The sequence below is a fragment of the Melospiza melodia genome, chromosome 2, assembly GCF_035770615.1.
Source record: "Melospiza melodia melodia isolate bMelMel2 chromosome 2, bMelMel2.pri, whole genome shotgun sequence".
Taxonomy (NCBI): Eukaryota; Metazoa; Chordata; class Aves; order Passeriformes; family Passerellidae; genus Melospiza; species Melospiza melodia.
In genome coordinates, this window is record NC_086195.1 from 70,151,506 (window position 1) to 70,174,600 (window position 23,095).

Here is a 23,095-nt window from a genome sequence, read left to right on the forward strand (position 1 = left end):
ACTGGAGGAATCAAGGAGTTTTCATGGGGTTGTGATCCTGTCCCTGTGCCTCCTTTCTTTTCTGTTTCCCCAGAAAATTAGCAGGAGGAAAAGGGTTGCCTGCCCCACTGCTTTCTGAGCTGTGGCAAGCTGGGGCAGAGTGGCTGGCAGAAAAGCTGCCCGGTGGAAAAGGACCTGGGGCTGCTGATCAGCAGTAGCTGAACATGAGCCAGCAGTGCTCAGGTGGCCAAGAAGGGCAGTGGCATCCTGGCCTGGATCAGCACTGGTGTGGCCAGCAGGAGCAGGGCAGTGACTGTCCCCTGTACAGGGCACTGGTGAGGCCACAGCTCCAATCCTGCGCTCAGTTCTGGGCCCCTCACTGCAACAAAAAATACTGAGGGGCTGGGGCGCACCCAGAGAAGGCCAACAGAGCTGGGGAAGGGTCTGGAGCAGAAGTCTGATGAGGAGCAGATGAAAAGAGGTTGTAGTGAGGTGGAGTTAGTTTCTTTTCCCAAGTGACAAGCAACAGAAAGAGGAAATGGCCTTGAGTTGCACCAGGGAAGATTTAGACTAGATAACAGACAGAATTTCTCCACTGAAAACGTTATCAGGCATTGGAGCAGGCAGCCCATGGACATGGTTAATTCACCATCCCTAGAGGGATTTAAATGACATGCTCAGCGACATAGTTTAGTGTGACTTGGCAGAGTAGGACTTGTTTTTTCCAACCTAAATTATTCTATGCTTCCATGATTCTGTGAAATCATCAATTCACACTTTGACCAAAACAAAGAAAACAGGTGTGGGCAAGAAATGACTGGCAAATGCAGGGTGTTCTCCTGCAGACTTTCTCATATATCCCTATAAAAACAGGCCAGTTGGAGTCCAGAGTGAGGTGTTCTCCATTTTTTCTAGTGGGTCTCTGGCAATTGTTTTAACATATTTCTCTAACTTTTGCTTCTTATGATGACCATTTAGTGAAAAGTAGCTAGTGTCAAAACCTGTACTACTTGATCATTCCTAGAACCATTCCAAACCAGCAATATTGAAGGATTCTGAGAAATGTCCAGGCTGTGACCTGGACAGTGAGGAATAGGGTGGGGGTCACAAATCAACTGGGCTTTTTCTAGGAGATATTCTGATGTGTTCATTATTTTTTTTTAAATGCATTTCTTAAAAATTTGAGTATTTAACTGAAGTACTGCTTATATCTCTAGGGTTAAAAACAGAAGCCAGATAGTTTTTACTTCAAAAATATAATTGAAAGTCCTCCAGTATGGTCTGAAGAGAAAATTCTTTGACCACTTCTAAGCCACTAACAAGAAGTGACAAAAAGTAAACCAGATTTCTTCTACCAATGCCGTTAACACTTGGTTTGTTATAAAAAATAGAGCTGGAGCCAACAGTGGGATATTCTTTTTCCCAGCAGATAACCTTCAGCTCCATTAATTTCAGGGCAAGCCACAGACACATCTGAGAGTAGAATGTAACACTGTACAAATAATAGTATTTTGGGGCCAGGAAAAAATGCTGGCTTGATCTTGAAGGGGATGAGTTGCTACACAGCTGCTGCTGAATCACACAGCCACGCTCTTATGAAGTCTGTGTTGGTTTATTTGTTCCTGTTCTCAGCAGTAAAGCCAAGTTTGCAGAGTGGTGTATAAAGTCCTGGTCTAGAAAATTGTTCTTTTTGTGATAAGGACGCACACAGCCAATTTTGACTTATCCCTGGACCAGTTAATCAAACCACGATTCAAAGTTTATTTTGAGCTCTGTAACTTAAAATGTTCTGATTTGTTTTTCAAATCAAGCTTGTAAGGACAGATTTTTTACCATGGACTCATCAGTTTTTATTTTGTGAGACATGATTTTCATAATGGGCATGAATTGCAAGTCTCTCTCTTGCATATGTGTTGTAACACTCATACACATAGTTCAGTAAAGGTTTTTACAGCTGTCATCAAAATTACGCACACTTTGTTGCATCTGTTTAGTCTAATTGCATAACTAGTTGTGATTGCACCACTTACCTAGAGAGGCAATACATAACTAAAAGTTAAAAATAAGGAAAAGTGATAGGAAAAAAACTTTTACCTTCTGTCAGCAAATCAGAAAGTCACTCTTCTAATGAGATTTGAAGATTCATAACAAGGTTAAAGGAGTCTTGATTATTACAATAGGTTATTGATTAATAAGGACACTTGCACTGGCTCCCAGAATTACTGTATTATTCAGGCATACTCAAACTGGCACAGGTATTGAAGTCTCATTTTATACCCACACAGCTGTATTGATCTTTGCCCATAGACAACTTTTGAGTCTTTGGTTCATGCTCAGACAACTGATGATCATTTTACTTATTGGATTTACAGCCTTTCACAAATAAATTCCAAACAATCAATCAATAAATTTCCAAAAATCATATGTTCACATAAATAGAGCCCAGCAGAGGGATTTTGAACCAAATAGAGGCTAGGGTATTGTCTAGTGTAGCCTGTGCAAGAGAAATTTATTTCACCAAGATCTTGCAAATACAGTTCAGGTAATTCATATGTTATCCCAAAACCTAAATGGATCGTGGCAGTAAAATAAGCCTTCTTTGATTTTAAATCCACATGAGTAACAAAATTCAGACAAGAGCTTGAAAATTAAATTATTTGGCTCGAAAATTAAATTATTTGGCTCATCTACAAGAATTTCACATGTTTATTGTTGGTAACCACCACCAATAGTCTAACCATTTAAATGAACCCAAAACTTCTCGTTGACTTTTTAAAAATCATAAATAACTTCTAGCTGTCTTCATTAGTAGTACTACTAATTTTTTATCTACTTAGATGCTTTTTCAGATTTTTTTCATTCACAGTCCTTAATAGGATGCCAAAATCTACCGATTTCCACTGCACAGGTTGCTGGATTAGGGAGGGTGTTTACATGGAGGCTGCCCCATGGCAGGTCACAGCAGCTCTCCCACCCCATTACCCACACAAGGGTGCAGGTACACCAGACCTGTGGAAGCCCTGGATGCTCTGGCAAGGCAGCAGGAAATGGGGCCTTTTTATGGGTTACATGAAAAATGCCTGATATCTAGCAGGTCTGCAATGAAACCAGGTTTGGGACTTTCACAGACTCTCTGCCATCTAATCAAAAAGGAAAAACAGAGGCATCACATTAAGTCCATTTCAGAGCTACCCATCTGAAACCCTTTAAATTCCTTTAAAATATTAAATTAAGCCTCCTTGTCTGGCAGCACAGGATCTTGCTGCCCAGTTTATAGAGGTTACGAGTTATAACAAACTCCTGGTTATTCTTCTATTCCCAAGCATGAGAAAACACCAACAGGCAAACCCAGAGCAAAGGGAAGCAGGGAGTGGTCCGGAGAAAGTGAAAGTTCTCCAATAATTTTACCCATAAGTGTACTACATTTAGGAAACTTTCCCCTCTTTTTTCTTCCATTCCCTTATTTTATTTTTTTTTTCTCTTTTTGACTTGATGGGATTTTACTGAAGAACAGGGGAACATATCAAAATCCTACAGAAAGGTCTTTTTCTTTTTTTTTCTCGTTTTGTTTTATCTGGTAAATGTCATGAAGATTTTCCAGATCAATACAGCTAACCTGTGCTAATTAAGCTGTTCATGTGGGTGTTAAATGAGGCTTAGGCAAATGATAAGAGCCTGTGTCCTGATGGATTTCACACAGTGTCTTACACCTCAAAGCCATCACAAGGTTATAGCAACCTGAACATTGATTGACTCTAGAGCTCTTCATTACACTTAATACTTTATGGACTACTTGCAGTACTGACTGAGTGGAGATCATTAAAGAGTACCATCTGCTAGAGTTAACATGCAAAACAGCCTCTGAGGACCTACAGGATTTTGTCTGGACAGTACATGACAGGACTTTATTCACTTAGAAATTTAAGCTTCCTTAGTCCTTTTTCCAGAAAAGAAAAATAGTGGAAATGGTGCAGCTTTTCCCCAGTCACATTCCCATGTTGAGTCTGGAACTGTGGTCTGAAGATCCTTACCTCAGGAAGATGTCTGTATTTAAGTTCTTGTATATCACAGTCAGCCTCAAAGTTTCTCCGTACTTACTGCTACACTTTCCAATGGCTTAAACTTCAGCACAATTTTAGTGGGCCGGAGTATTTTTCTTTGCCTTCAATCTGGCCACAAATTCAAAAGACATCTGTAAAACGGGCTAATTTTTCTCCCTAGACCATACCTTACAGAGAGTGTGGATTTACCAAAAGCTTTAGCATGGGAACATGTCTGCCAGAGACTGGACAAAAAAGAAAGTAAAATCTGTACTGGCTTATCAGTGTTGGTTATAAATCTGTGCCAAAGCCAAGTATTACTCCATGGAAAGAAAAAAAACAACAATAGTTTCAGAGTTATTGTCTATTTGCCTCCAATTGCTATTGACACTGTCACTCCCATGAGATTCTGCTGTTTCACTGCAGATGTCTGCATCTGGCTTTGCTGCTTAAATGCTGTTAGGGGACAATGGAGACAAATTCAGGCTTCTGACTTTTTATCTCCTCCCAAAGTAGACATGTAAAATAAGTCAGATGACTCATGTCTTAGACTAAGCACTTGCCTATTTGTAGGCAGCCATTGGCTCCAAAAGGTATCTAGGGACTAGCTTGACATAAGCACTCAAGCCCCAGGTTTCTGAAATTGGTGACATGAAACTCCTGCTGTGGATCTGTTTGCTATTGAAACAAATACCAAGTTTAAGTTGGTATTTGTACAAACAGGCTCCCCTCCATTTGGTTGGTATGTGATGGCTTCATTGCCCACCCTAAGACTGACATTCTCAGGCTGTTGAAAAATATAGCCTTGGCTCCTGTGAAGTAGAGGACAGACAGTGCAGGAGCATCCTAGTCCACCCTAGAGAGTGGATTTTTTCATGTCCAGAGAAATGAGACATCCCAGTTCCACATCAACTCTAAAATTTACTGAGAGCCTTAAGGGAAACCAATACATGTGATGCATACAACCAAGTGTAATAATAATTCTAGGTTTCCAACTTTGTGAAAAGCCAAAGAAAAGTGATTACATTATCAAACATTTGCAAACAGAAAAGAAAACCCCTTTGTCCACACTCCTCATATGTTATATGGCCTTATCCTCAAATGCTTTCTAATCTCTTCCTTTTATTAAAAATTAGGTTCTCTCCTTTGCTGCTTCAGCACCATTGCTGGGCAGGAGTTAGTCCTGTCATTTCCACCCATCTGTGGATCTTCTCAGAGACTAACCCTGAAGTGAGCAAAAATAAAGTCATCATTTCAAAATTTGCTGATTTGTATCTAGAACCTGCCAGAGCTCTCATGTGGCACCAAGTATGTGACAGTGACCCAGAAAGAGAAATGAGCAGGAATTATTCATGCTTTAGGTGAGGAATCCTCCTCCCTCTCCTCTTTCACTCCCTTGGATGGGAGAACAGCAGTGCATCAGGACTGCACACCTGCACCCTATAGTGCCACTTGTTTCTCATGGCAAATTTCTCTGCTTTAGTTCCCTAAATATCACCATGAGGAAATAGCACTGTCCTGAAAGGGCATAAGGAGGACAAATGTATACAATAATACAAAACGATGCTGTGAGACCTTCACTGAAGAAATTCAAAACCTGCCTAGATATGATCCTGTACAACCTGTTCTAGATGCTTTAGCAGGGGAGGATTGGACTAGATGATCTCCAAAAACTGAAATTCCCTTTTAGCCCCAAACATTCTGTGAGTCTGTGATTTGTGTTCAGAGAAAGGATAAGGATCAGAAAATAGCTCATAGCTAGATGTGAGGCTGTGAACGCACTAGACTATGGAAGCTATGCACTGAAGGACAATCAACCAAAATACATATCTATTCTGTACATAAAAGTTCTGTCTAGGTAGCCTGTTGATTTTCTCTGCAGCAACATGTTAGGGCCTTAACAATAGGAAAAGCATTGTATCTTAAATTGCTGCATTATCCTTATAAACAGCCTTGTATCAAATGACAAATAAAGCTATGTGGACCATCAATAAAGAAGTCCAACTTCAGTAAATAGAATTGAAACACATGGAATGGGAGGGTGGGGAAGAGAAAAGCTGTGTCCATACCTGGAAGTTATAATGGACTTGGAATGGTTCAGGTGAGAGGCTTATCAAGATAGAAGTGTTGAATCTGGTCTGTCTCTATGTGAAGCATTTTATCAAACTTAAGTACCTGACATTTTACTCATCAGCTTCAATCTCTTCTCTTTCTTCTCTCATCAGGAGGCCAAGAGGACTGCATCTTTTCTTATGAACCTGTCACAAGACAGGAAAGTAAGTTTCATCTTCTTTTCTATCACTCTTCCTTATGTTTTTCATTTCAGAATTTGGGGGCCAGCAGAGCAGTGAGCCTTGCTCTGCCAGTCCCAGATTCACTGTGGCTTCCTTATCTTGGACACTCAGTCTATTTTCATATGAAAAACCCCTGATATTGTGGTATTCCTTGGAAGCCACCACTTCTTAACATTCCCAGGACTCTTCTCCCCAGTTCATTCTCATGGACTAGTACAGAAAATGAATCAGTCTACAAAATACTGATGTAGATTTTCTAGATTTACTGCAATATTGTCACATGGAAAGCCTTTATTATTTTGCTTCTCATGTGGTATGTGCCACTGTCCAGGGTAGACAAACATATGGAAAGGCGACCTAAAATGGGAGCATATCCATTTAATGGAGAATGCACTTATATAACTTGAGGTGAAAAAAAGGGTACAATATACCAATTTCTATACCTCATGGAAGAGTCCATCTGCAAGCATTTGGGAGTAGCCTTGTTGAGTGGTAGCAAATATATCTATGCTTCTACACAGTCATTTGACTTGTGCGTGAACCATCGCAGAGCTCTGCAGTGGTACTCATTCCATTTCCCTTTTCCATGTCAAGAAATAAAATATTCATCAAAAAATGTGCACCTAAATTTTCACTTCATACATAAAGACACCAACTCTGGTTAGTGATATTTGGGTGCATTTATTTATTATTGTGGTAAGACCATCAAAATGTGATCCTTTTGCTTTTCAGTTAATTACACCAGGCCGGTTATTATTCTGGGTCCTATGAAAGATCGGATCAACGATGATTTGATATCTGAGTTCCCTGATAAGTTTGGCTCATGTGTACCACGTAAGTATGATTCTCCTCCTAGTTCTGCAGCTGAGTGAACGCTATCCCTTGGTGCCACACATTAAGTAAATTTCTATGAGAGCAGCATCCATGAATTATGCACAGTTGGGTTTCTCAGAAGTCATTTTTACATCAGACAGAAAAGGCAAAAAGAACGAATAAATTTAAAACCATTTTTTAAAGGTTGTGGATATCTGGGAAAAAAATTCTGAAAAGTTTGAAATTCTAGTAAAATGTAAAAATTTCAACTCAATTGCAGAGCATCCACCAATAAATATAAAGAATAATGTGGATTTGTGTGAGATATAGACTGTTGAATCAGAAAGCAGTGTTAGACCCTGAATTAAAGAGAGTATTTATATCTTGGACAATTAGAACTTGCTGTTTATTTGAGGGCCTAATTGCAGTTGTACTTCATTTTAAATGGTTGTCTCTGGCAATACACTAACTTAAAACTACTAGAGATGAGAACAGAATCAGGCTTATAAATAAGGCTAAATTGAGTTGATGAGATCACAATTCATTTTATCACAGTAATAACATAAAATTTAAAATATGAAATGCATTTTATATTTGAGATTTATGTGTGATTCTGCTGAAAAAAGTGGAATTCCACTAAACCCTGATTTTATTTTATTGTATTGATTGGAGGTAAACATCAGAAGGTATTACTACAAAAAAACAGCTTTATTGGCATCCATTAAAAACAATATGTAGTAACCAGAGATCTGCTCTCAGATGTGAAGTGCCCTCATGTAGAGTAGACCCAGCATTTTCCACTGAGCAAACCATGGCTGCATTTTTTGCACTTAATGTTTTTGCAGACTTCTTCATCTTCTGTCTTTTGTTTCATGCAGATACCACACGGCCAAAGCGTGACTATGAAGTGGATGGGAGAGATTATCATTTTGTCATTTCAAGAGAACAAATGGAAAAAGATATCCAAGAGCACAAATTTATAGAAGCTGGGCAGTACAATGATAATTTGTATGGAACTAGTGTCCAGTCTGTGAGATTTGTGGCAGAAAGGGTAGGTTGACAGTAGTTTTATTGCTGGTGCAACATGATCTGCTTTGTTTCCACATTGTGTCTCAGACATGATTCTCTGCCAAAAAATAAAATAGCTGCAAAATGGCATCCAAATATTTATAGGTTTTATAATGACTCTACAAGTGGAGTCTCCGACTTTGAATGACATCATCCTTGGCACTGTCTGTACTTGGATGTAGTGCCATGGATTCAGGGTTCTAACACAATGCCTCAAGTACTCCTCAAAACAGCCTCTACTCTTCTCTCTGTAAGAGCAGATAAACTAAATCACGTTCACTGAGGCAAAAGAACAAACCACAGAAAGATTAAATTATTTGCCTCAGGTGACACAAGGAGGCTTTGACGTAAACAAGAACTGAATTAATCACTTAGGATGTGGACACCCTATTACTTTTATGAACTGATTTTCTTCATCTCAAGAAAATCCTCCTGCCCCTGCAAATTTCACCCCAGCAAAAAATAAATCCCAAGTTTGTTCCCATATCACCAGTGCATATTTATACTGGCACCGAAGCAAAGGAAAGAACACAGCATAGTGGAACTTGTACCCTGGGCTACTCCTGCCCTGGTGTGCCAGTAATGGCCCCATTCCAGGGCAATGTGTCACTGATTTGCTTCCTATCTTTAGCAAAGTCTGCAAAAATAAACACACGCTCATCTGTTTCCAACAGGGCAAGCACTGTATACTGGATGTGTCAGGAAATGCTATCAAACGACTACAAGTTGCACAACTCTATCCCATTGCTATCTTCATTAAGCCCAAATCATGGGAGCCTCTGATGTGAGTATAAACTTCTTCAAGCATTTTATTATTTTCAGATACAGCCTCAAGTGGCACCACACAGGTCTTGAGTCTACATTTGGCTTGTTGTCTAAAATTATTAATAATGAGATGAAGTAGGAAGAGTGCCTTTAAAACCTGTCGTCCCCTCTATCCTGGTATCTCAAGGAACAAGCCATAGCTTTGAACCTTTCAGACTGGCACACGTGGGATTATGTGCTGGACCACGAAGGACTCCCTGCCAATGCTTAGTGTACTTGCTCCAACTTGTGCAATGAGTTCACCAGGGACTCACTCACACAGCTTGGCTTGTCCCATGCATGCTCAGGTGCTCTTGGGCTTTACAGCCTGGCCAAGGGCACAAACCAGGGGCCAAACCTGTGTCAGACTTGAGGTGTGTTCCTCTTCACCAGCCCTTCATTTACCTGCAGGTCTGTAAGAGGATAGGCAAGGAGCCATGGGACTGGAGAAGGGCGAACATAACAATAGAGTGAAAGAGAAGGCACCAGCTCCGTGCTGCCAAGGCTGTCTGAAGTGGCACATACTTTAAGGGATAAGAGCAAAACTCAATGTAAGATCAGTAATATGAAATTCAGCAGAGACAAAGGAGAGACAATGAAAGGCATGAGTACAAGCAGGGAATAATTTAGCTATAGCACTGCAGAAAAGCATCTGGCGGTTGAGGTGGATCACACAGGAAAACAAATGGATGGGTAATGTGATTGCAAAAAAAAAAAGCTTGCCACTGTGGGCTGTATCAGTGTTGTGTAAGGACACAATAGACTGCTATTTTGTTTTATTGCGGCCTCAGCTGGAGTACTGGCCTGATTCTGGGTTCCATCCTGCTGGCAGAGGAGGAGGAGAAATTATATAGTGTCACAGAGAGAAGGATGAGGAAGAAGTATGGAATTTATATTTATCCAGAGTTAAAATTCAGGAAAAAATATATGGTTATCAAGTTGTTTTCCATATACACTTGCTGTTATGCAAGAGCTATCAGCTTAATTTGCTGTGATAGGGGTGAAATTTTGAACTCTGTGCCAGTTCTGTTCAATATTTTTACTGATGACATGGATGAGGAGATTGAGTCTCTCATTAGTAAATTTGCAGGCTACACTAAGCTGGGAGGATGTGTTGATCTGTTGGAAGACAGACCTCAAATGGTTGGATGGATGGGCAGAGTCCAGTAAGATGACATTTAGTAAGTCCAAGTGCTGAGTCCTCCATTTTGGCCACCATAACCCCTGCAATGCTGGGGATGGTGTGGCTGGACAGTGCCCAGGTGGAAAACCTGGAGGTTTTCTGGGACCTGGGGGCACTGGAGACAGCCAGCTAAACATGAGCCAGCAGTGTGCCCTGGAGGCCAAGAAGGCCAAGGGCATCCTGGCCTGTGTCAGGAGCAGTGTGGCCAGCAGGAGCAGGGAGGTCATTCTCCCCTGCACTCGGCACTGGTGAGGGCACACCTTGAGTGCTGTGTCCAGCTCTGGGCCCTCAGTTTGGGAAGGACATTGAGACACTGGGGCACATCCAGAGGAGGCAACGAGGCTGGAGAGGGGCTGGGAACACAAACCCTGTGAGGAACGGCTGAGGCAGCTGGGGGTGTTTAGCCTGGAGAAAAGGAGACTCAGGGGTGACCTTATCACTCTCTACAACTCCCTGCAAGGTGGCTGTAGCCTGGTGGGGTCGGTCTCTTTCTCCAGGCAGCAGCTGACAGAACCAGAGGACACAGTCTTAAGCTGCATCAAGGGAAATAGAGGTTGGATATTAAGAAAAAGTTTTTACAGAGAGAGTGATCAAGTACTGCAACTGTCTGACCAGGGAGGTAGTGGTGTCACCATTCCTGGATGTGGCACTTGGTGCTACATGGTTTAGTTGAGGTGTTAGGGAATGGGTTGGACTCAATGATCTTGAAGATGTCTTCCAACCTGGTGATTCCATGACTCTCTGATTCTGTGATGGCACTCCCCCTCCTGTGACAGATGCGTGTCTGGTGATGGTAACAGTGTACCTGCAGCCACTGGTCATGTAGCTGGAGAATTCCAACGTGACCCATCCCTGGAATATGCATTGTTCTAGGCCCTGCCTTTGGCAATGATCTTGTTGTATGTCCAGCCACATTAGAAAGAATGATGCATAATATCTGGTGCTTGCACAGCATCATCCTGACTTCCTGATTTTTCTTCCAGCCTACAATTCAATAATATTCTGATTTTGTTGCTGTATAGAAGGGGAAGAGTAGTCTGATAGACCGCCTTCTGCACTGATTGTTTTAACAGAGATCTTAACATACAGTTTTCCCATTCATAAAACATTTCCATTATTTGTTTAATGCTGTCCTTGCCTCTGGAGTGATTAAAAAAAAAAAAAAAAACCACAAAGTAAAAAAAAGTGGCCCTTACTCTGAAAAAATACATCAGGCAGAACCAGAAAAGTGGCAATAACATAAAGGCTTTGTTGATTTGATGTTAGAACAGCAAATCCTTGAATAGACTGAATGGTGTTATAAAGATGCAAAATATTATGACAATCATCCTGTTGCTGAACCAAAGCAATGCTAATACTTCACTTAGGACAATAAAACAAGTGGGCTGTTCAAGAAATGCCTGGACTTGGCACTCAGTGCAGTGATCTAGTTAACAAGGTGGTGATCAGTCAAAGGTTGGATTTGGTGATCTTGGAGGTCTTTTTCAACTTAATGATTCTGTGATTCAGTCTTTTTTAGGTATTTAAGTACTGCAACACAAAAAGAATTAGAGCTTAATCTGTCATAACTATTACTCCTGTTCATACAAATTAATTAAAAGCTACTTCAATAGCAAAGCCAAAACACAAAAGACAAAAAAATTTCTAATCACAAGATGCAGAGGAACATAGACAAAAGCTTTATCTTTCATCAAAATTAGCATATAAAGTTGTAGTCTCTCATTTATGCATATGGTCATTTGCTCATTTATGGTCCCTTCACTCTTCTTACCTCCCCATCAGATGCCCTTCAGCCATCTGAAGGGGAGGCAACAAGAGTGAAGGGACCATAAATCAGGTTTGGACCTGCACTTGAAAGAGCACATGGCCATTGCTGTAAACAAACTGCTCCCTCCCTCCCTCCCTCCCTCCCTTCCTTCCTTCCTTCCTTCCTTCCTTCCTTCCTTCCTTCCTTCCTTCCTTCCTTCCTTCCTTCCTTCCTTCCTTCCTTCCTTCCTTCCTTCCTTCCTTCCTTCCTTCCTTCCTTCCTTCCTTCCTTCCTTCCGCCCCTTCCGCCCCTTCCGCCCCTTCCGCCCCTTCCGCCCCTTCCGCCCCTTCCTTCCGCCCCTTCCTTCCGCCCCTTCCTTCCGCCCCTTCCTTCCTTCCTTCCGCCACTTCCTTCCTTCCTTCCGCCACTTCCTTCCGCCACTTCCTTCCTTCCTTCCTTCCTTCCTTCCTTCCTTCCTTCCGACACTTCCTTCCGACACTTCCTTCCGACACTTCCTTCCTTCCTTCCTTCCTTCCTTCCTTCCTTCCTTCCTTCCTTCCTTCCTTCCTTCCTTCCTTCCTTCCTTCCTTCCTTCCTTCCTTCCTTCCTTCCTTCCTTCCTTCCTTCCTTCCTTCCTTCCTTCCTTCCTTCCTTCCTTCCTTCCTTCCTTCCTTCCTTCCTTCCTTCCTTCCTTCCTTCCTTCCTTCCTTCCTTCCTTCCTTCCGCCCCTTCCTTCCGCCCCTTCCTTCCGCCCCTTCCGCCCCTTCCGCCCCTTCCGCCCCTTCCGCCCCTTCCTTCCGCCCCTTCCTTCCGCCCCTTCCTTCCTTCCGCCCCTTCCTTCCTTCCGCCCCTTCCTTCCGCCCCTTCCTTCCGCCCCTTCCTTCCGCCCCTTCCGCCCCTTCCGCCCCTTCCGCCCCTTCCTTCCACCCCTTCCGCCCCTTCCTTCCTTCCGCCCCTTCCTTCCGACACTTCCTTCCTTCCTTCCGACACTTCCTTTCCTTCCTTCCTTCCTTCCTTCCTTCCTTCCTTCCTTCCTTCCTTCCTTCCTTCCTTCCTTCCTTCCTTCCTTCCTTCCTTCCTTCCTTCCGCCCCTTCCGCCCCTTCCGCCCCTTCCGCCCCTTCCGCCCCTTCCGCCCCTTCCTTCCGCCCCTTCCTTCCGCCCCTTCCTTCCTTCCTTCCGCCACTTCCTTCCTTCCTTCCGCCACTTCCTTCCGCCACTTCCTTCCGCCACTTCCTTCCGCCACTTCCTTCCTTCCTTCCGCCACTTCCTTCCGCCACTTCCTTCCGCCACTTCCTTCCACCACTTCCTTCCTTCCTTCCGCCACTTCCTTCCTTCCTTCCGCCACTTCCTTCCGCCACTTCCTTCCTTCCGCCACTTCCTTCCTTCCGCCACTTCCTTCCGCCACTTCCTTCTGCCACTTCCTTCCGCCACTTCCTTCCTTCCGCCACTTCCTTCCGCCACTTCCTTCCGCCACTTCCTTCCGCCACTTCCTTCCTTCCGCCACTTCCTTCCGCCACTTCCTTCCGCCACTTACTTCCACCACTTCCTCCCTTCCATCCATCCATCCATCCATCCATCCATCCATCCATCCATCCATCCATCCATCCATCCATCTCTCTCCTACATGGCTCCACCTGGTTTACTCCCAGAGGCATGCTTTTTCATACCCTCCAATCAGCCTCTCTCTCTAGAGGAATGAGGACAATGGCGAGATCATGGGAATAAGAAATGGAATAAGAAAGAACCTGCCTGAGTGAGCTCTTCACTGGGAGAGGAGGAAAGCCCTGGAAAATACGCACTATATTTTGAATTCACCAGCTGTGCAGGTCGCCAGCTAAGAAATAAGAAATAGAAGGGGCTCCAGTATGACAGCACTTTAATTTCATCATGAAAAATGGACATCATGATCCTCCCCCTTCTCCATCCTCTCTTCTAAGGGCACTGAATGGGCAGTCAGGAATCCAACTAGCATGGTTTTATACCCCAGGCAAATTTAAAACCTGAAAGTGTAATGCAAATTTCTACCTGTTTCACAGTACTTCCTATTTTAAGCACTTCTTTATATTTGTATTATCTTTTCTGCTGTTCAAGGATCTTGAGAAAGACTTCTCAAAAATTTACCAGAAACAGATCTGAAAGGAAGAGGATGTTGTCAGCATTACAATATTGGTTAAGTGCCCATAAGATGAAAAGGTTAAGTTTGCCTAAGAATTTGCAGAGATATATCCCACTACAAGACAGAGTTTTAGTTCAGTCACCCAAAGCAGGGGTATCTGATGTGAAGTCCACCTGATTAGATAGCAGTCTTTCCAATACATAGAATTAGTATTATTACAAATTTAGCAGAACAGCACATGGATTATATTAAACCTTTTTATATAATCTACAAATAACTGACATAAATTTTAAAATAAATCTTTCTTAGCCTTCATTTTATGAACCTGCCTTCTCCATGGCATTAGTACTTGCAAAGAGATTTTTCTAAGCATTGTTCCCAGCTATACAGTTACTTGCATATGTAGGCAGCTTTAAGCCATTTCTGGAAACTCCTTTTTGCATCCTGGACATCTCCCAGGATGTTTTTCAGAAGTCAAGTAGGTGTTAGCTGTAGCAAGTTCATACTGTTGTGCACTTCATAGAGCTTTTTTCTTTTCACACTATCATGTCCATAATTTCCGACATGCATCACCCGTGCCATACTGTATACAGTCCATTACCACGTAATCATGTGATTCAGTGCAAGGCATAAAATCAGATTTATGCTCTCCTAGTTGCCTCAGAAAATTTCTGTCATGTTTTAAGAAAAAAATTAATCTACGCTGGGAAAAAATGCTAGAACAAGCAAACTCTATTTAGACATCTACAGGCATGAGTATAAAGCAGTGAATGAGCATGTAATACCTGAGCATGCATGGGCAAGACAACTAATCTCCTAAAGTTATTAAACAGTGTTTCTGTTGAAACAGAAATATAACATCAAATAACAAAACACTGAAGAAACCAGAATATTACCATCTGTCTTTTTTTTAATATTTATTAGCACAGAATAAGTGGTCAGTACAACCTTACCCATCTGAGACCACCAGCTGAGTCTGGGAGACACAGAGGTTCCTGACGGAGCTTCAGGCAGGAGTGCTGAGTGCTCCGACTATGGGACATCCCGGATTCCAGACCTGTCTATGGACTCCTGATGTCTCAAGTCTATCTCTGCTATCAGTTAGCAGCTGCCAGACCTAGGCCTTGTATTTTGTTGAATAGAGTATTGAACCCAAGATAAAAATTTGGTGGAGAAAAGTGAAATGAGAAATAGTCTGAAGAAGTAATTTTGTACTACATAGAATGAAATTAAATTGAAAATATTGAAGCTGTCCATGAACTGTTGGAAGAATTTTACCATTTCATCCTTTTACCAATCTCAATCCATCTGTGATTCAGTTGAGCATGCCTTTTGAAAACCATTCTAGCAAGTATCTAAACTTTTTGACTACTTCCTCCATGTTTCTAGGGAAATGAATAAACGTCTTACAGAGGAGCAAGCAAAGAAAACCTATGATCGAGCAATTAAATTAGAACAAGAATTTGGAGAATATTTCACAGGTATGTTTTTATTAGTACCATTTTTTCCCCCCAAGATATAATCTTTTATTGCAAAACTACTAGATCAATCCTGTCTTTGAGCTAGAGTACCTGTCAGTATAGTGTGCCCCAAGCAAGGACTTCTGGCTTGAGAGTAGTGTTTCCTTGAAATTCAAGAGCAGTTGAGGCACTTGACTCCTCAAAAGTTTGATGTCTTGAAGGAGTATCTATGCAGAGGGAAATTAAGAGACAACCACTGTTCTTTGTGTTATAGTTACCTTTACCTTCTGTCAGCTTGGGCCTGATCTTGTTAACCTCAGCGGCCAAGAGTTTTATGTTATTATTTTATATTATAACCAGATATTATATATATTATTTTATATTATAACCAGATCTGAAAGGTTGCAAACCTGCTGCTGCTCACTATTGAAGTAGCTTCTAAATTGAATGAAGTGCAAAGCTTGACCTCCAGCAGTGGGAGGATGCCTTGTGCTGCCCTCCCAGGACAGAAGTGCTAGTTCTCTGAACAAACCTGGCTCAGTCTTCTCAGTATGAGCAGTGGGATGGGTCTCTGCCACAGGCAGGTGCCATTGATTTGAACTTAGCTGTCATCTGCAGGGGTATGACTTTTCCATAAACATCTCAGCATGCCAGTATTCTTTCTCATTCCATAAGTATCTATGAGTATGCTGAAGATCTGCTGACACTGGATGCTGTATCTATCAATTAAAAGAAATATTGATATGTTTTCTCTACTGCAGCTATTGTCCAAGGAGATAGCTTAGAAGATATATATAATCAATGCAAACTTGTAATTGAAGAACAATCTGGGCCTTTCATCTGGATTCCTTCAAAGGAAAAATTATAAATTAGCCACTGCACCTCTGATTACGACGGGAGAATATTTAGAAGAAAACTATAATATACTATTTGGAGGCTTTCCTTTTTTTGTTGCATTTATGTTCTTTGCAGTCAATGTGAATTTTGATGAATGTACAACACAAAGTGTTTGAAGCCATGAAGGACACTGATGGGTCAAAGGGTAGGAACAAAAAGACTTCTACCATGTAAAGCAAATCTGTTGTGTGCTCAGAGCACGAGTTGTAGGTATAAACTTTTGACGTGGAGACCCTCTGTCAAGGGGAGCTAAGCCACCTCCTGTGCCCACGCGGACATTTTGATCAATTTCAATGGCTGAGCTCAGTGTGTTGATTGCTTTAGAGAAGTTCCCAGCTCTTGAACCTCACAGAGGGCTTGATCCTGCAAGGCGCTCAGCACTTGACCCCAATTCCTACATGTGAGTAGCCTGTTGACTCAGAGTCTCCTGTGACCCTTCCCTATGCCGATCAGTCCCACCAGTTCAGCAGGACTGTTCCCGTGCTCAAAGCTAGGCACAGACTTAAACATTTTTGCTAGATCAGGGCCACATGCACCTTGCAAAATCAAGCTCACTTTGGTCCACTTCCTACTGAGGTCACTCTGGGGACACTCTGTGACCTGACTGGGAGGTGGGTCCTGTTCCAAGCTTGTCATTGCACATTTGTAGTTGGTACACCTCGACTTTGGTAACTATGCACATCTTTTGATTTCTGAAACCAAGTCAAACTTTTTTTTTTCCCCCTTTGGAAGCACTATTTCATCAGGAACTACCAACAATATGGTTTATTTTGATGTTGTTTAGGGGTGGGAGAGGATGGAAGCATTTCGCGCCACACACATGTGCACTCAAACACATTCCCATGCAGACAGACACATGTATGAGGATTCACAGCACCTATGTTAACAAGGAGGGATACAACTGGGAAAAGCTTTAAAATTTTTGATTGTCTATTTTATCATTTATATTGATAGAAGGCACTTAAAGATGGAATAATTTATAAAAATAAAAATATATTGATGTATAGAAACTAATTTCTATAGGTAAAATGTTTTTGTGAAGATATTTTGTAAAGATTAATTAATTGAAAGATTAAATATTTACACCCTTGTGCGACTGTCAAATGTAAAGAGGACCATCAAGTTGCATTATACCTCTTCCGTAACAGATTCTCTATCATTAATGACAAGCAAGAAAATTCCTTAAAGAGTAGTTGTCATATTTTTTTTCATTCAATTTAATCCTCTTCCTTGCCTCTGTTTAATCATTATGAACTCCTGTGGAAAGATCTCTTGAACTCACTGCCCTGTAGGAATTTTCTGAACAAAAAAGGATAATGCATTTTTGAGAGGGACAACTATTCAGAAGCAAAATGTCAGTGCTTAAACACAGCTAATAATTTCTCTTGTAGGAAGGAGGCACCCTTAATCCCCAAATGTTTTATGACTCTTCCTGTTTCCCTCAGGGAAATAACAAAAGCATTTGATCTTTCCTCTCTTTGCAGGCAGGTCGCCAACTTACTTGTATCTTCATTCATTTCACAGTCAACAAGGGTCTTAAAATCAAAAACTGAGGCAATAGACATTTGTGAGGGATTTGGGGAAAGTCTGTGGAATTGCAGTCTGGGGTGTACAGAAGGGGAGAAGGAGGCATTTTTTTTCTCATTTCACATTGCCCTTCTTCTGTATAGTGATGCCATTCCTCACTGACTTACAAGGGGACAACTGCAACAGATGCTATGACAGTAAAACTGAATTGCCTTTGCTGCTGCTGGACCATGTTCTCTACAAAACCCACACTCCTGCCTCTGCTGCACTGCAGGAGTGCATTGCTTATAGCTGGTGGCTACAGCAGCCCTAATGCTTACGGATGTCTTCAGGGCAAATGCTAAATAGACTCCTCTGGCCCTTGTCTGCCTGAAGCTTACACTTGTACACCCTGTCCGGCTGACAGGGCTTCCCAGCGCCTTCCGCGGACAGCGCGACGAGCTGGATGTTTGCAAAAGCCACCAGCAGTGACAGGGTTAAAAACACGGGCATTTTACTGGCTCTTGAGCAGGCCTCTCACGCTTACTGCCCAACTATGGTAACTCCGAGAAGTTCACACTTCTTTAACTATTTTTCCTGCCTGGTCAGCGCAGCTTTATAAACAAGGGTTTCAGTTAAGTCTCCAGAAGAGCTTTGTAACCAGAAGGGCTATAAACCTTTTTTTTTTTTTTAATATTAATTAATGAATGCTTTGATTTTGGATAATTATGCAGAAGTCCACAGAGTGACCCCAGATCTTTGGAAGCCATGGATTTTTCCATGCTGGCAAAATACTATTGCCCCAGGTTGGGAAATAGTCCACCAGACCTGAAAAACTAAGTATCCTAAAGCAGGAACTTCATTCTAATTTTCAGCTCTGTTTTTAAGCAATCAATCACATCTGCTTCTTTGTTTCTTAGTTCAGCATGCAGCCTTTTATGGTACTATCCTACTAGTAACTGTTTTGCTTTGTCATGTGCTGTGCTTTACAGTGAACAGTAACACTACGGCTGAGTACAATCAATTTTTCCATCAGTCCTTGGTTACTGTAGTTACATTATTTATTTTTCCCTGTCTGTTGTTTGTGCTTCCATTTTAGAGTTGACATTGCACTTCTTCTTTTTTTTTTTTTAAATAAAACGTATATTTAAAAACAAATCGTCAAGAGAATCAGTGAGAGGTCTTATTTCCCTTAGGACTTGTACTCCCATTTGTTTTGTGTGTTGATGTTTTGCGTTCCATGTCGCAGCATCCTAAGAGCTGCAGTCCATTTTGCATTGCAGCTGTTCAGATCATACTGGGTGGTAGTGGGAGGAGGAAGAAAAGCATAAGACTCATGCAAAATTACATCTGGTGAAAAAGAAGTCCAAACTCACAACCCACAGCAATTGGCGCCTGACTCCATATTGGTGCTAACACAGCTTAGCATAATCAGATTCCTTTTCTGTCCGTGTTAAAGACTTGGGAGCGTCTAACCATGAGACCAATGCAAATGCTGGACCCTTTAGGAAAAGTGCCAGATCACACCCCTGGTGCTATATCTCATGTTCTGGCACAGTGTGTAGCACCATAGGGTCTAAGCAGAATCAAAATTATCACAGCTTTTTGTCCACCCATGAATGATCACAATTACATCTTGCTAGCTTTGTGCAGATGTGCAATATTACAAATGAATTATTTTTCCTTGCCACAAACAAAAAAAATAAAAAATCTTCCATGCACTGACTCATTGAGAGCTTGCTAACAGGGCTCAGTGGAATGGCGCTTCTTTACTGATCTTACGGTCTGACCATCGACCAGTGGAAGAGCCTCTTTCTTGCTTAATCCCCCCTCCTACAGAGGTACCCTGTCCATGCTAGCGCTTTGTAATTTCTTTGGTAGTAAAGGCTGTTTCTAGATCAATATTCTGTGATGTAATTGTGTTTGTAGCTAGCATGGTTTGATGCTCCGGTGTGGATAGGGTCCTAAGAACCACTCGGTGAAAGTCAAGGACAAGAAATCTCTCCATTGCACTGAAATTACAAATCCTCTTCCTGGAGAGCAGTGTGGTACCTGAGCTAATAACCACTACGAGCCAGCAACAGTGTCCTAGGTACACAAGATCCACCTACCTATTTACATTAGTTTTCTATGGAGAAATTGTTGGCATTACACCTTCACTGTTACTTGCTCATCAGCACCCAGTCAAATTGTATTTTTGTTTTGGTTTTCTTATATTTTAGTTTTTGTTTTTCAAATTGTATCCCTGAGCAGAGGATTTAGTGAGTGAAAACACATGAGGATATTTGTAGGTATACATATATATATCCTCCTGTGTTGAGGATATATGTCCTCCTGTGTTGAGGAAAAGTATCAACCTCCTTTTTCAGATGCAGATTTAAAGCCATAATATCTGCCATGTTCACAGAAAGTGGTCTTTTATCTTTCACAGCTTTTAATCTCAATATTTTCCCTCTTGAACATTTTGCCTGTCATGTTATGCATGTGGTACACTGTGCAACTGCATTCAAGCCCCTTCCTTGGTGGAATAAACTTTTTTCTTTCCCATTAAAAATCAGACATTTTGTCAATTGGTTCAGGAAAAAGGATGAGGTAATTATGCTAAAAAAAGAAAGTTTGCATTCTAGGACACAAATCAGCATCAAAGCTAACAACAGATAATATAAAATCTATCCAGCATATAGCTGGCCTAGATCCTCAGCTGCTGGAAGTCACAGTCACTCCTCTGATTTCAATGGAGTCCATCCCATTTATACCACCTGAAGTTAAACATCCACCCTCCTCATCACACTGATTTTTTTGCATCTTTGTAAAACACCAAGGCCACCTGATTAAACAGTGGCTCAGCACTTTCCATCATTATTTACTGCTTATTTTACTGTCACATCCAGAGGGCCAACTCATGGACCAAGATCCTTTTGAGGCCAGTGCTGTGAAATTGCTAACAAAAAGACCCCAAGGGCCAAATGGATTTGCAGAAGGCTTCGGCTGCACTGACATCTCACCAAGAGCTATAGAACTACCACTTCATTGGCCCTTTCTGAGACCCTGCCTTTAAGGTGAAAAGCACCAGAGGCGATCCATCATCTCTCACACCACATTAGCAGCTTACACCTTCTGGCCCTACAGCACAGGCAACTTGCCCTGATGTAAAACAGCATTTCTGGGCTTGAGAGCCAGCATCCTAGCAAGGTCTTTGGTGCAGGGGGGAAAAGCATAAAAAAAAAGGGAAAAAAAATGGCAACACTGTTGGCTCTTAGTGGGATAGCCTTTTAATTTCTGGATTTGTGCTCCTAAATTTGAATTGGCCAGTTTGAATTTCTGAGTGCAGCAAGCTGCTCCCTCCAGCACAATGTCCGGCGTGCGTCTCTTTAGCAGGATGTTTCTCAGTCCGGCTGTAGTGTGGGGTACTCAGAATCTGAACTGGAGTTTACAAAACACCCTGTCCAGCTTACACTCCTGTTATGTGTAAATACTCTGCGCATCCATTCCATTTGTGTAAAGAATAAAGCACACACAATTATAAAAATTAAGCTGTATATTTCATACTAGCTGTGTCCTTGCTTATTTATTCCAGTCCAAGCTCTCAGCTGTGGTTGAGTTGTAAATGCTTGATAGAGTGTTTATAAATATGTCATGAATTTTATTATAAAATATTAATATTAAAGCATTTTTACACTTTATAGCAAATTGCTTCTTCACAAGGCATAATTTGTCTTTTTTCCTTGGAGCAGAATAGTAAAAGAGAAATATGCTTTTATTTTGTCTTAAGATTCTATCACATCTATCACACAAGACTGACACAAGTCTGGAATTAGGAGGATGGTTTCACAAATGACTAAGAATAGGACACCTTTTTCCTTCTTGCCCTTTTTATTTCCTTTTTACTTCACATTGATGTGGAAGTTGCCACCAAGAAGATTCATTCTGGTGAAGTACAGCCACTTTCTCCCTACCACAGTTCTGCTGTGAATTCAGTATCATCAGCATCTTGATGAATAATTACCAGAATATTTTTTATAATTAAATAATCATTCCATGTTTATGACACTGCTGCAGAGCCATGGGGAAAAGGACTGTAATAATTGCATTATAACTGCTTCTAAGCAGCTTAGTGGAGCATAAACTCATTTGTGCTATGGGATCCCAACAGCTCAAGAACCTTGGGGTTTGGCCATTCCAGGAATATCTTTGCAGATGGTTCATGGGCTCCAGGGAGGCCATGTGAACATTGTCAGTCCCCAGCAGAGCGGTAACAGTATGGGGACGCTGCTTTTGACACAGACAGCACTATCTGCTGTCTGCAGAGGACCACAGAGCCTCCATATGGCTCTGGGAGCCACAACTGAGACTACAGGGAAAAAACTCTGTCCACGGGGTTTTACATGTGTGATCACAGGGATGGCTAATCATCTAAACATTCATTGGGATGTTTTAGATTTCTCCAATAGATTCAAAAGAGGGAGAGAATCCAAGCAATTGACATTGAGCAGGATCTCTTATTAAAGTACTTTCTTCTTCATCCTCTCTCTAGGTCAACCTGAGCCAATTCCCCAGACTACATTCCGCAGAAACAAGGGAAACTTAGAAAACAATCTTTATAAAGTGAATTGGAGACAGAAAGTACTTAAAATTGTAGGAAGCTAGACATGCTGTGATGATCAATTCAGACAGGGGTGGCAAACTTTACCAGGCTTTTGCCTTGGCCAGGCATAGAGTATGTCCCTAATGGTCACATTTTCTCATTTTTCCCACTGCATTTTAATGGTTCCTTCACACAGACAGCCAAGTATCTGGATCCAGTTGTCCATTGGACAAACCTGTGGTTTGAAAGACACTATCTGTCAGTTTGGATAATTATCTGGGACCAAAGCTACAAGGTAGGTGAGCAGTACAGATACTTCTGCTGTACAGATACCTCCAAGTGCCAGATCCGTTTTAAGGAAGTTACTTCACCATGATTTTCAGAAGAATTTAGGTGTCTATCTAGCATAAGCAAGTTATTCATTTCACTTTAATTAGAGCACTTTATAGCTGGCACAATGCAAGACAATGACACCTAAAGCACCTGTGGGAAAGCAGGAAAATGGTGATACAGTTCACAGAGCAGATCCTCTTCCCCATGAGCAATCCATACCAAAATCTTTGTTATCGAAAATTCCGTCCCTGAAAGTATTCAAGGCCAGG

General features: G+C 41.7%; 1 protein-coding gene across 23 annotated transcripts in view; it reads left to right on the top strand.

The window, feature by feature from the left end:
* DLG2 (discs large MAGUK scaffold protein 2) overlaps window positions 1–21,454 on the top strand; it is a 984,895-nt gene extending 963,441 nt beyond the window's left edge. For all 23 annotated transcript variants that reach the window (XM_063148780.1, XM_063148803.1, XM_063148779.1 and 20 more), the window contains 6 exons: window positions 6,245–6,295; window positions 7,046–7,147; window positions 8,005–8,177; window positions 8,869–8,978; window positions 15,435–15,526; window positions 16,267–21,454. In XM_063148780.1, coding sequence (XP_063004850.1) covers window positions 6,245–6,295; window positions 7,046–7,147; window positions 8,005–8,177; window positions 8,869–8,978; window positions 15,435–15,526; window positions 16,267–16,373 — 635 coding nt within the window. In that variant the 3' untranslated portion in view covers window positions 16,374–21,454. The remainder of the gene's footprint in view (window positions 1–6,244; window positions 6,296–7,045; window positions 7,148–8,004; window positions 8,178–8,868; window positions 8,979–15,434; window positions 15,527–16,266) is intronic.
* The last annotated feature ends 1,641 nt before the right edge of the window (window positions 21,455–23,095 follow it).